This window comes from Prionailurus viverrinus, chromosome E1, assembly GCF_022837055.1.
Source record: "Prionailurus viverrinus isolate Anna chromosome E1, UM_Priviv_1.0, whole genome shotgun sequence".
Lineage (NCBI taxonomy): Eukaryota > Metazoa > Chordata > Mammalia > Carnivora > Felidae > Prionailurus > Prionailurus viverrinus.
Window position 1 is genome coordinate 19,886,518 of NC_062574.1, and position 12,041 is coordinate 19,898,558.

General features: G+C 43.7%; 1 protein-coding gene across 3 annotated transcripts in view; it reads left to right on the forward strand.

The window, feature by feature from the left end:
• Nucleotides 1-8,172: 8,172 nt before the first annotated feature.
• The window catches only part of ATAD5 (ATPase family AAA domain containing 5), a 47,899-nt gene continuing 44,030 nt past the window's right edge, over nucleotides 8,173-12,041 (forward strand). For 2 of the 3 annotated variants that reach the window (XM_047832376.1, XM_047832375.1), the window contains exon 1: nucleotides 9,919-10,051. In XM_047832376.1, coding sequence (XP_047688332.1) covers nucleotides 9,986-10,051 — 66 coding nt within the window. In that variant the 5' untranslated portion in view covers nucleotides 9,919-9,985. Of the gene's footprint in view, nucleotides 8,725-9,918; nucleotides 10,052-10,284; nucleotides 10,365-12,041 lie in introns of those variants that run through there. The other variant, XM_047832377.1, reaches the window with a different exon arrangement.

Consider the following 12,041-nt stretch of genomic DNA (forward strand, 5'->3'; position numbering starts at 1 on the left):
ACCACGCGCAGGCGGAAGCGCCGCCCCGCCCCGCCCCACGGCCGCCTTGATTGACAGCCGCGCCGGCGCCCGGCGCGACCCGCCTCCGGGTCCCAGCGCCGCCCGCCTCCAGTCCCACCGCGCAATGACCGCGTGCACGCGCAGCCCCCGGCTGTGGTGCTTCCTCCAGACACGCGTGGGGTCAGGGAAGGATTAGCAAGGACACTTCGCGGGGTGCTTCCCACATCTTATCTCATTCTGGCCTCCCTGCCAGCCCCCCTTTGTGTCTCCATTTCACGAAGGAAGAGACGGGCTGAGAGGGAAATCAACTTTCTCGAGATTTCAGCCCAGATGGCTCTTAAATCGTCCTTGTCCTACCTCCTAAGCAAAGGAGCGTCCCTGCAGCGGCTTACTATGAACCAGGCACCACGCTCAGAGGGTCAGACGAGAGCCCCACCGTCCAGAAGCTCGCAGACTAATGAGGGAGCCAAGGCGATGAGCAGCGGCCAAGATGGGTGTAAGCAAGCCTTTTCAGTAAGGGGCAAGTAGTAAAAATTGGGAGCTTGGCGGGCCACCGTGTCTCTTGCAACATCGTGAGTAAATGGGCGTGATCGTGTGCACATTAAACCTTATGGATACAGATTTGAACCTCACATAATTTTCACGTGTCACAAAGTATTCTTTGCATCATTTCTCAGCTATTTAAAAATAAAAATCATTCTTCGCCAAGGGGCCCTACAAAAATAGGCGGTGGGTCAGATTTGGCCGTGGGCCGTAGTTTCCTGACCCCTGGCCATGGATGTTAGAGCTGAAAGTTGCCTCGGCCAGGAAAGAGAACAGACAGAACGGGTTTTGCTGAAGGTTACACAACGAGACTGTAATAAAGGCTAGATCGCAATTTTTCTGACCAGAATAAAGCTCTTTCTACCACCGTGTTTTGTGCTAGGTTAATGACACTTGGAACTAGAGAAATTTAGAAAAGGGGAGCCCTCCTGGAGAAAATGGGAAATTAGCTTTATCTTGAAGGTGAGGAAGTTGGGCACTTAGTAAATACTCAACAAGTATCTGTGGAATGAATCAAGGTATGAACTAAGCAAAAGGGGTGTGGAAAGGCATCCTAGGTAGGACAAAATTAAGTAAGGAAAGGTATATAGGTCTTGGAGACAGGAATGTAAGCGAATTGTTTAAGAAAAAAGAACAGACCACTTTGGAGAGGTAGGGCTGAAAATATATTGCGAGATGAGGTTGAGAGAAGAATAAAGGCCATGGAATTCCTGTTAAAAAGTTTAGACTGTAGGGGCTGTTGGGTGGTCGGTTAAGCGTCTTGATCTCAACGTTGGTGAGTTCCAGACCCACATCCCCTCTCAGCTGTCAGTGAGGAGCCTGCTTTCCATCCTCTGTCCCCTTCTCTCTCCCCCTGCTCACTCTCTCTCTCTCTCTCTCTCTCTCTCAAAAATAAACAATTAAAAAACATTTTGACTTTAATGAGTAGACATTAAAGATTTTTGCATTTACATTTGCAAAAAAAAATGTTTTAGGATGGTAAATGACAGACCTGGCATTTGGGTGTGTCTTAAGATAAAGAAGGGGGTGCCAATTGTAAATTCTCAGTAAATATTTGTTCAGTGAAATGAAAATACAAAAGATAGATGGATGGAGTGGTAAATAAGAAAAGACCATAGGCACTAGTCCAGCTATGATGTGATAGAAGCTTGAATTAGGATGTTGGCCTTTATAGAGGTTTGAAAGTAAAGCAGAGGAAAAGATAGTCAAATGGTTCGAGGGAACAGGAGGGTGTAGGCACAGACTGGGTCAGTAAAAAACAGGATTTACTAAGTGTTCTTGAACACAGTGTGTTCTGTGTGCTCTCTAAAGCTAATTGAACAGAATTGGATCCTACCCCAGAAGGCTTACTGTGTGAAATTTAAAAAAAAAGAAAAAAGAAAAAAGAAAGAAAGAAAATGTCTAAAGGCCAAGACTCTAATCTTGGTCTCGTTCAACTTTTTTCCTTGATCTATACCACCTGATGGGAGGCAGGAAATATGTATTTAATATAGCCACATTATACAAAAAAATAATACGAACTAAGGAAAATCTTGTGAAACCACTCCTCCCAGGCTTAAAATTTTTGGTTGTTTTGTTTTTAGCTTTAGAGCAAAGTAAATACTCTAGTCAATGACAGGAAGATTGATCTAGAGGTGGGAATGATAGAAGCCAGCAGGCCATAGTTTTTATCTCTTTCACATCACACTGGTCTAGAATTGACTTTTCAAGGTTATCCAGAGGTAAGCAGATTCAGGGTCACAGACTCCCCATGCTAATAAGACTTAGAAGAAACAAATAAAGCAACTTGTTAAGTTATTTATTTACATAAGGATATAATTGCTCTGAAGATTACAACAGATGGAAAATCAAGTTATAACCAGAGAGTTATTTGGTAAACATGGATTCAGTCCAGAATACTTCGATTATCTGGTCAGCCAAGATTTCCTCTCTCCTCACTCCAGCCTTTTCTCAGAAAGCTTCTAACTGTATTGGGCATGTACTGACTTTTTTTTTTTTTTTTTTTTAACTCTGACTCCCCTTTCTACACACTTAAAACTATTAATTCATTGTTTAAAATCAACTGGCTACAACTAAGTAAACCTTAGTGTCTAGTTTTTTGTTTTTTAATGAATTTATTTATTTTAAGAAAGAGAGAGCATGCATGTTCGAGTGGAGGAGGGTCAGAGAGAGGAGGAGAGAGAGAATCCAAAGTATGCTCCACGCAGAGCCCGGCTCAGGGCACAAATGCACAAACCCACAAACTCTGAGATAATCACCTGAACTGAGATCAAGAGTTGGACACTTAACTGACAGAGCCACCCAGGTGCCCCAATACCTGTTTTTTTAATAGGGACTCATACAAATAAACACTATTGTCCAATCAAAAATAATTCAGAGACAATTCTAATTTTGACTGTAACTCTTAGCATTTTAATTAATGCCATCTAGTTTTAATTTTGAGGACTCACATTTACAGAATCTCAGAAGTCAACAGAGAAGTTGCAAATACAGTTCAAAAAATTTTTTTTCCTCAGTAAACCATTTGAGAATAAGTCGACAGATTCTTTCAGTACATTCTTCTATGAACCCACCCACAATGCACCCTCAAAAACAGGAATTTAACATTGATACCGTCTATTTTTCAGATCTCATTCAAGTTTAATCCATTGCCACAATGATGCCCCTTATAACAAGTGGCTCCAATCCAGAATCATGGGTTGCATTGAATTGTCATAGGTCATGACAGTCTCCAATTCATATTAAGCCACAGAAATTAAAAAAAAAAATTTTTTTTTTTGGTTTATTTATTTTTGAGAGACAGAGAGGGATAGAGGGCGAGCAGAGAGAGAGGGAGACACAGAATCTGACGCGGGTTCCAGGCTCTGAGCTGTCAGTACGGAGCCCAACCAACGTGGGGCTCAAACTCACGGAGCGCGAGATCATGATCTGAGCCGAAGTCGGACACTTAACCAACCGAGCCACCCAGGCGCCCCAAGTCACAGCCATTCTTAATATTCTCTTCTCCACTCCCATTTTGTTTTAATTCCCCATTAGTGCTCTGGAGTTTCTTCCCCAATCTCTTGCATATCTCCTACTCCCTACTCAATGCAAATCTCCTGATACCCAGCTCCCTCCTTCCCACCTACCTCTTCAGTCATTTCTCTCAATTCTGTGCCACAGAATCTTGGGAGCCAGGCTGAAAACAAGCTGCAGGTGAGAAAGTGAGGGCAAAATTCTCTTTGTTGATAGGCTGGGATGTAAGAGCCAAGGCTGGGAGTGTATACATGTTAATACATTTTGGTTTTGTCAGTCTTTCCTGGGTTACCTCAATGGCCTCTTGATTTATTCAGAATGTTTCTAAATATCTTTAGTATCTATTTACATGTTTTACAAAGATCAGTTAGTTACACATTCAGTCTCCCAAGTTTTCCTTTCTATGCCTTCTTGCATCTTGCATTCTTTATGATACTTTCAGTTACAAGTTACAGCAGACTCAAACTGCCTTTAACAATAAATGGGATCCATTCCCTAACGTGGTGTAACTCAAAAGGCTTTAGCGTTAGTCTGATTCAAAGGTCAAACTTCCCAACTCTTTTTCTGCCATTGGTAAGGTACCATTACCTTATTTTAATCTTACCCACCTTCTGGAAGGAGGGAAAGGACCCCTTTCTGTGCTATATCAGTAGTCCAAATTTGCTTATCTCCCAGAAGCACCCAGAAGATCTCTTGGAATGTAACAATCCTACGTTGGCCTACACTTGGTCACATGCCCACCTTTGAAATTTTTCTTTAATGTTTATTCATTTTTGAGAGACAAAACGTGAGTGGGGGAGGGGCAGAGAGAGAGGGAGACACAGAACCCGATGCAGGGCTCGAGCTCCTGAACCGTGAGATCATGACCTGAGTGGAAGTCAGACAGCCAACTGAGCCACCCAGGCGCCCCAACACATGCCCACCTTTGAAATGGTAACTGGCCAGGAGGTGGAATTACGCAGATTAGTTTCAAAGGATCCAGAACCAAGGATGGAATTGACCAAGTGGGACAAGTGTATACCTCAGAATAACAGTAATGGTTATCAAGGGAAGGAGATATAATATTGGGGAGAAAATGACATCTTTCTCGGTCTTTCCATGTACTGACTACAATGTAACATTGCAAAAAAGCACAGAAGCTAAGAAGTTAAGAGACTTGGCTAAACACTTTGTAAATATCTCTGAACTATTTTTTTTTTAATAACTTTTTTTTTTAAAGTAAACTGTGCCCCTAAAGTGGGGCTCGAACTCACAACTTTGAGATCAAGAGTCACATGCTCTATAGGGGCACCTGGGTGATCCCATCAGTTAAGCATTCAACTCTTGGTTTTGGCTCAGGGCATGATCTCCCGGTTTGTGGGCTTGAGCCCCACATTGGGCTCTGCACACAGGATGCAGAGCCTGCTTGGGATTCTCCCTCTCCCTCCCTGTCTCTCTGACCCTTCTGCACTCTCTTTCTTTCTCCCTCTCTCAAAATAAATAAATAAACTTAAAAAAATAATAATAGAAGGAGAGTCACATGGCTCTGACTGAGCCAGCCAGGCACCCCGTAAACCATAAGGGATTCTTTTTTTTTTCAACGTTTATTTATTTTTGGGACAGAGAGAGACAGAGCATGAACGGGGGAGGGGCAGAGAGAGAGGGAGACACAGAATCGGAAACAGGCTCCAGGCTCTGAGCCATCAGCCCAGAGCCTGACGCGGGCTCAAACTCACGGACCGCGAGATGGTGACCTGGCTGAAGTCGGACGCCTAACTGACTGCGCCACCCAGGTGCCCCAAGGGATTCTTAACAATAGAGAACAAACTGAGGGTTGGTGAGGGGAGGTGGGTGGGGGATGAGCTAGACAGGTGATCGGTATTAAGGAGCACACTTGTGATGAGCACTGGGTGTTGTATGTAAGTGACAAATCACTGAATTCTACTCCTGAAACCAATATTGCACTGTATGTTAACTGACTAGAAGTTAAATAAAAATTTAAAATAAAAACTATATTGGAGGGTAGTGTTACATGAGAATTAAATCTTTAACCAGAAAAAAAGGACATTAATGAATACTGTTTAAAATTGTTAAATCAAGGGGCGCCTGGGTGGCTCAGTCGCTTGGACGTCCGACTTCAGCTCAGGTCACTATCTCACCGTTCGTGAGTTCAAGCCCCATGTCAGGCTCTGTGCTGCCAGCTCAGAGCCTGGAGCCTGCTTGGGATTCTGTGTCTCCCTCTCTCTCTGCCCCTCCCCTGCTTGCACTCTGTCTCTCTGTCTCTCTCTCAAAAATAAATAAACATTAAAAAAATTAACAAAAAAATTAAATGTAATAAAATAAAATAGTTAAATCAAGAAATATCTGTATAAGCATATTAATGTATTTAAAAATAAGGACATATCTAGGGGCACCTGGGTGGCTCAGTTGGTTGAGCGACTGACTTTACCTCAGGTCATGATCTCGCAGTTGGTGAGTTCAAGCCCCACGTCTGATTCACAGTTGTCAGCCTGTTAGCACAAAGCCCACTTCGGATCCTCTGTCCCTCTCTCTCTCTCCCTCTCTCTCTCTCTCTCTCTGTCCCTTCTCTGCTTATATTCTCTCTTCCAAAAAATAAGTAAAATATTAAAAAAAATATTTAAAAAATAAAAATGAGATATTTATAGTGCTAGAAGACTTTTGAAAGTGGCTGCCTTTGGGAAATTACACCAGGTTATGAAATGGAAATCAGCTCTTTCTTAGGCTGCCTCAGTCAGTAGATCATGGGACTCTTAATCTCAGGGCGGTGAGTTCAAGCCCCACATTAGTCATAGAGTCTACTTAAAAAGAAAAGGGGGAGGGGTGCCTGGGTGGCTCAGTTGGTTAAGCCTCCGACTTCAGCTCAGGTCATCATCTCAGGTTCATGGGTTTGATTCCTGTGTCAGGTTCTGTGCTGATAGCTCAGAGCCTGGAGCCTGCTTTGGATTCCATGTCTCCCTCTCCCTCTGCCCCTCCCCAGCTCATGTTCTCAAGAATAAGTAAACGTTAAAAAAAAAAAAAAAAAGAGGGGTAGCTCACTCAGTTAAATGTGCAGCTCTTGGTTTTGGCTAAGGTCATGATCTCATGCTTTATGAGATTGAACCCCACATGGGGCTCTGTGCTGCTGACAGCACAGAGCTTGCTTGGGATTCTCTCTGCCCCTCCCCTGAGCATGCTCAAAGTAAATAAGTAAACTTTCAAAAAAGAAAAGAAAGAAAGAAATTAGCTCTTTTTTGATAGTAAGTTTTATAATGCTCTCTGACATTTCTTAACCAAGCACAGGCATTACTTTTGATAAATATAAGGGTTAATAATAATTCTTTTTTTTTTATTTTTTTTAACGTTTATTTATTCTTGAGACAGAGAGAGACAGAGCATGAATGGGGGAGGGGCAGAGAGAGAGGGAGACACAGAATTGGAAGCAGGCTCCAGGCTCTGAGCCATCAGCCCAGAGCCTGACGCGGGGCTCAAACTCACGGACCGCGAGATCGTGACCCGGGCTGAAGTCGGACACTCAACCGACTGAGCCACCCAGGTGCCCCGGGTTAATAATAATTCTTAAAAGTAGCAGTTAGCTAGATGGGGAAGATGATAAAAAACCACATGAGCACATTGTAAATACTTAATTGCTATGCAAATGTTAGAGCTTATTTAATTTAAAATGTATAAATGCCATGAGCTCCTTAAGAAGAACTACATATCTCAAAATAAACTCAGTGCAAATGCTTAACAAAACAATGCAGTTTAAATACTTAGAAATTTAGAAAAATAAATAGTCATGGAGATATATAGCATATAACCCCGCAATTCCACTTCTAGATGTGTCTTCTAGAGAAACATTACACATGTTCAAGGAGACATAGACAAGAGTGTTCACTGACTCACTGAGACAGAAAACTGGTGACAAATGTTCATCACTAAGGGAATGGATAAATAAAATGTGTATAATTGGACAGAATGCTCAAGAATGAAAGGGAGTGAATCAGATCTACATGTATCATGGATAGCTCTTGAAAACAATGATGAATGAAAAAAGCAGATTGCTGAATGATATTTACAGTATTACTGTTTATGTAAATAAAAACAATAGTAAAGCATTTTCTTTGGATATACATACAAATATAAAAAGTGTGCAGTGCTACCCACCAAACAGGTAATAATGACTACCACTGGGCCAAGAGGTGGAGATTGAATTTGGGGATAGAAGTCAAGGAGACTTTCAGTTTTCTCTGTAATTTTCTCATTTGTTTCTCCTCCCCCCTCCTCTTCCTTCTCCTTCTCCTTGGGCAGTGTTCTTACTCTACAGTGAGGGAAAAAAAAAAAAAAAAAAAAAAAAACAGATCAACAAAACAGTATCTATTTTAGAAAAACCTTATTCTGGGCTAACAGTTTTATTTTTTTATTTAAAAAATTTTTTAGTCTTTTTTTATTTTTGAGAGAGAGAGAGAAAGAAAGAGAAAGAGACACAGTGAGAGAGCAAGGAGGGGCAGAGAGAGAGGGGGACACAGAATCTGAGGCAGGCTCCAGGCTCTGGGTTGTCCTCATAGAGCCCAATGCAGGGCTGGAACTTATGAACCGTGAGATCACGACCTGAGCTGAAGTCGGATGATTAGCTGATTGAGCCACCCAGGCGCCCCTTGGCCAACAGTTTTAAAAGAAAAAAATAATTACCTCCAATTTCATTGGAGAAATTTGCACCCTTTATGTTGTGAAAACAATAGCAATACCATCTTTATGGTATTGAGATGGACACAGTGACATCCGTAGTTAAAATCAGTTTGCATAGCCAGATGCAACAAGGTGGCTTCCCGTTATTATTTGGTATATCCTTTTACCTCACCTACTCAGTTCTTACACACCATGCAGTTAAAAGTATGCACTCAAACAAAATAAACATACTCTATGTCTATATCACTGCAACAATAAACTCATGTGGAAAAAAAAGTCAAAGCTAAACAAATCCGTGAAAAGAATGCAAATGAAGTATGAGATTATCATCACTACAAACCAGCAACCCCCTGGAACAACTGGCATGCACTCCAACCAGCTGAGGCCATGATGTTGGGCTCCTGGCTGCCGGGGAGAAAGAAATCCGCCGGAAACAATGCCCTCTTTTGCTCAGTTTAGGGGAAAAAGTCAAAATCTCGGATCCTGTGTGTATATTTCCAGGTAAGACGCTTGCCAAAATAACATTTTATTCCATGTGGGTGGAATGTAATCAATTATTTCCTTTTCTGTATTTTTTGAATTTCCACTTTATTTTTTTGAATTTCCACTTAATTTTTTTTTAATTTGAGAGAAAGGGGAGGGGAAGAGGCAGAATTTTCTTTAAGATTTTTAAAAATATTTGTTTGTTTATTTATTTATTTATTTATTTATTTATTTAATTCCTGAGAGCGCACCAGCAGGGGAGGGGCAGAGAGAGAGAGAGGAAGACGGAGAATCCCAAGTAGGCTCAGAGCTGACAGCGCAGAGCCAGAAGCGGGGTTGGAACCCATGGACTCCAAGACCATGACCTTAGCCGAAATCCAGTGGGTTGCTTAACTGATTGAGCCTCCCAGGCGCCCCTTGAATTTCCACTTTTATTTATTTTTAACATTTATTCATTTTTGAGAGACAGAGAGAGCAGAGCGTGAGCGGGGGAGGGGCAGAGACATAGGGAGACACAGAATTCCAAGCAGGCTCCAGGGTCTGAGCTGTCAGCACAGAACCCGCTGTGGGGCTCGAACACACCAACAGAGAGATCATGACCAGAGAGGAAATCAGACGTTTAACCCACTGAGCCACCCAGGCGCCCTTGAATTTCCACTTTTTACAAGGGGCTAGCCTAAGGCATCAAAAGTCTACAGTTTTAATTCTGTCACCGACGGACTTTAGTCAAAACACGTCCTCATCCGTGAAACTGGGCGGGAGAAGCCCCGCTAGTCTGAAATCCCTTGGTAAAACCAATCCCGCCTCCTGCAGTTTCGTCCGAGAAGTATTTTGGCCCTCTCTGCTTACCGTCCGCGCAGCCTCTAGAAGCAATCCTAAGCTCCGCCCCATGCGCTCCAGACGGCGCGAAAACCCAATTGACAAGAATTCCCTCCGAAGCCCGCGGGTCGGGTCTGCGTTCGGCCTGCTTTCCCGGCCGGGGTCGCGGTCCCGGGCGCTTAGCCTGGGGGCGCCTGTGTCGAGGGTCCCCTGCGCTCGCCGGCCGCGCCCCGGGGTCCTCGCTGCCCGCGCTTTCTTACCGCCCCTTCCCGCGTTCGACTCGGCTGAGCTGGGCCCAGCCTCCGCGACCGCTCCGGGCGGGTGGGCGCGGGGGGAGTCCGGGACGGACCCCACATCCCGGCTGCTGCCTCTTCGGGGGCCGGCCGCCTCCATGGCCTCTAGGCTGGCGGGGCCCGGCCGCTCAACGCCCTAGGAGCCGGCATTCCGGGAAGCAGGGAGCATGGTGGGGGTCCTGGCCATGGCGGCGGCAGCTGCTCCCCCTCCGGTGAAGGACTACGAGATTGAGGTGAGCTAGAGAATCTCCGTCTGTAGGAGGTGGGTGAAAGGTGATCCCAACTTTGGATCCGGGAGGGGAGAGGAGGGACCTGGTGAGGCCCCACAGCAGTGACATTGTGTGCAACAATTGCTGGAGTGTGTCGCTTCCTAAAGTCGTGATAGGTACTGACAAACATCGAGATTGTGAGATGATTGCGGGGCCAGGAAAGTCAGGATTTAAAAGATACCTCGACCGGTCCCCAGGTCCTGAGATGTTGGTGGAACTTGATGTTTTGGACTTGTGAAATGTCGCAGAGGATCCCAGGATCAAGTCTGGGTTCATGGTAAGGAATCAGAACTTTAGCGTTGGAAAGAATCTTTAGGTTCCAGTAGTGTATCCATTTACCTATTGGAGGATGACTGCTTAGATTGCCATTACGGGAGTCAAAGTAATTTTTTTAAAAAATCGGTTTCTCATGGTTCCAGAGCTTAAGATACTGCAGTTAGGAGTCCCAGCGTGGAATGCTGTTATTCTTACGTATTCACCAAATTTCAGTGAAATGCAGTAAGCAGTCCTTATATAGATACTCTAATGCCATGAAGTATTGGAGTAGCATCTCAAGCTAGCGTTCTGAAATAGGCACACTGGTGTCCTTGAAGTGCGCCAAGATGTATGCTTATTTAACTAGGACTCTCCCTTATTTTTTGGAATTGAATAACTTTTGTCTACTTGCTGGTAGCTGTTACGCTGATATTTGTCTGCTAAATCAAGGGAGTTGCTCAGCTTTCTCCGATGTGAAGAAGGACTTTTGGTACTTGAATGAGACAGTTCTTGATTTTTGTGTGGTCGGTTTATCAACCTTTTCGTTACAGTTTCTGCTTTTGGTGCCCTGCTTAGCCTATTTCATAGCAATGATACTTATTGTTTAATATTGCAAGGGTGAGGGCCTTGTACACATTATTTTGCTTAATATCAACCCTGTGCTGAGCTATCATTGCCTGTATAATTAGAAAGTTAAAAGTAATATGCTTAAGGTCCCATGGTAGTAGATATCAGAGCCAGCACTTGAACTTAGATCTGCCTGACTCCAGAGCCTATGGCATAGTGCCTTTGATACGATCTCATGGTAATATAATAATACTGATAACTCATTAGCATTTTCTCCTAATGCATTTACCATCTCATTTTAACATACACAATTTTCATCTGTAATTTATTTTGCCTCGTAGTCATCCAAATGGTTAGAAATTTGTCCCAATACCATTTATTAAGTACTTCTTTGCTCACTAGCTTGAATACTACTGTTCTCATGTACCAAGTTCTTAAATATATACTTATTTCTTTTTCTGGTTTTCTTTTTTATTTAAAAAAATTAAAAAAAGATTTTTCTAAGTTTATTTTTGAGAGATAGATTTCTAGTGGGGGAGGGGCAGAGACAGAGGGAGTCTGAATCCGAAGCAGATCCAGGCTCTGAGCTGTCAGCACAGAGCCCGACTCTGGGCCCGAACTTACAAAGTGAACGATTATAACCTGAGCCAAAGTCAGACGCTTAATCGACTGAGCCACCCAGGTGCCCCTAAAAAATTTTTATACATTTTTCGAGAGAGAGAGCACGAGTAGGGGAGGGGCAGAGAGAGGGAGACACAGAATCCGAAGCAGGCTCCAGGCTCTGAGCTGTCAGCACAGAGCCTGTCTTGGGGCTTGAACTCACAAACCATGAGATCATGACTTGAGCCGATATCGGATAGTCAACCGACTGAGCCACCCAGGTGCCTCTCTTCTTCTTCTGCCTCTTTTTTTTTTTTTTTTTAATGTTTATTTACTTATTTTGAGACAGAGAAAGAGCAAGCTCAAGGAGGGGAGGGGCAGCGAGGGGGGGGGGAGAGAGAGAGAGAGAGAGAGAGAGAGAGAGAGAGAGAATCCCAAGTAGGCTCCACACTGTCAGTGCAGAGTCTGATGTGGGACACGGTCACACAGACCAGGAGATCCTGACTTGAGCCAAAATCAGGAGTCAGATGCT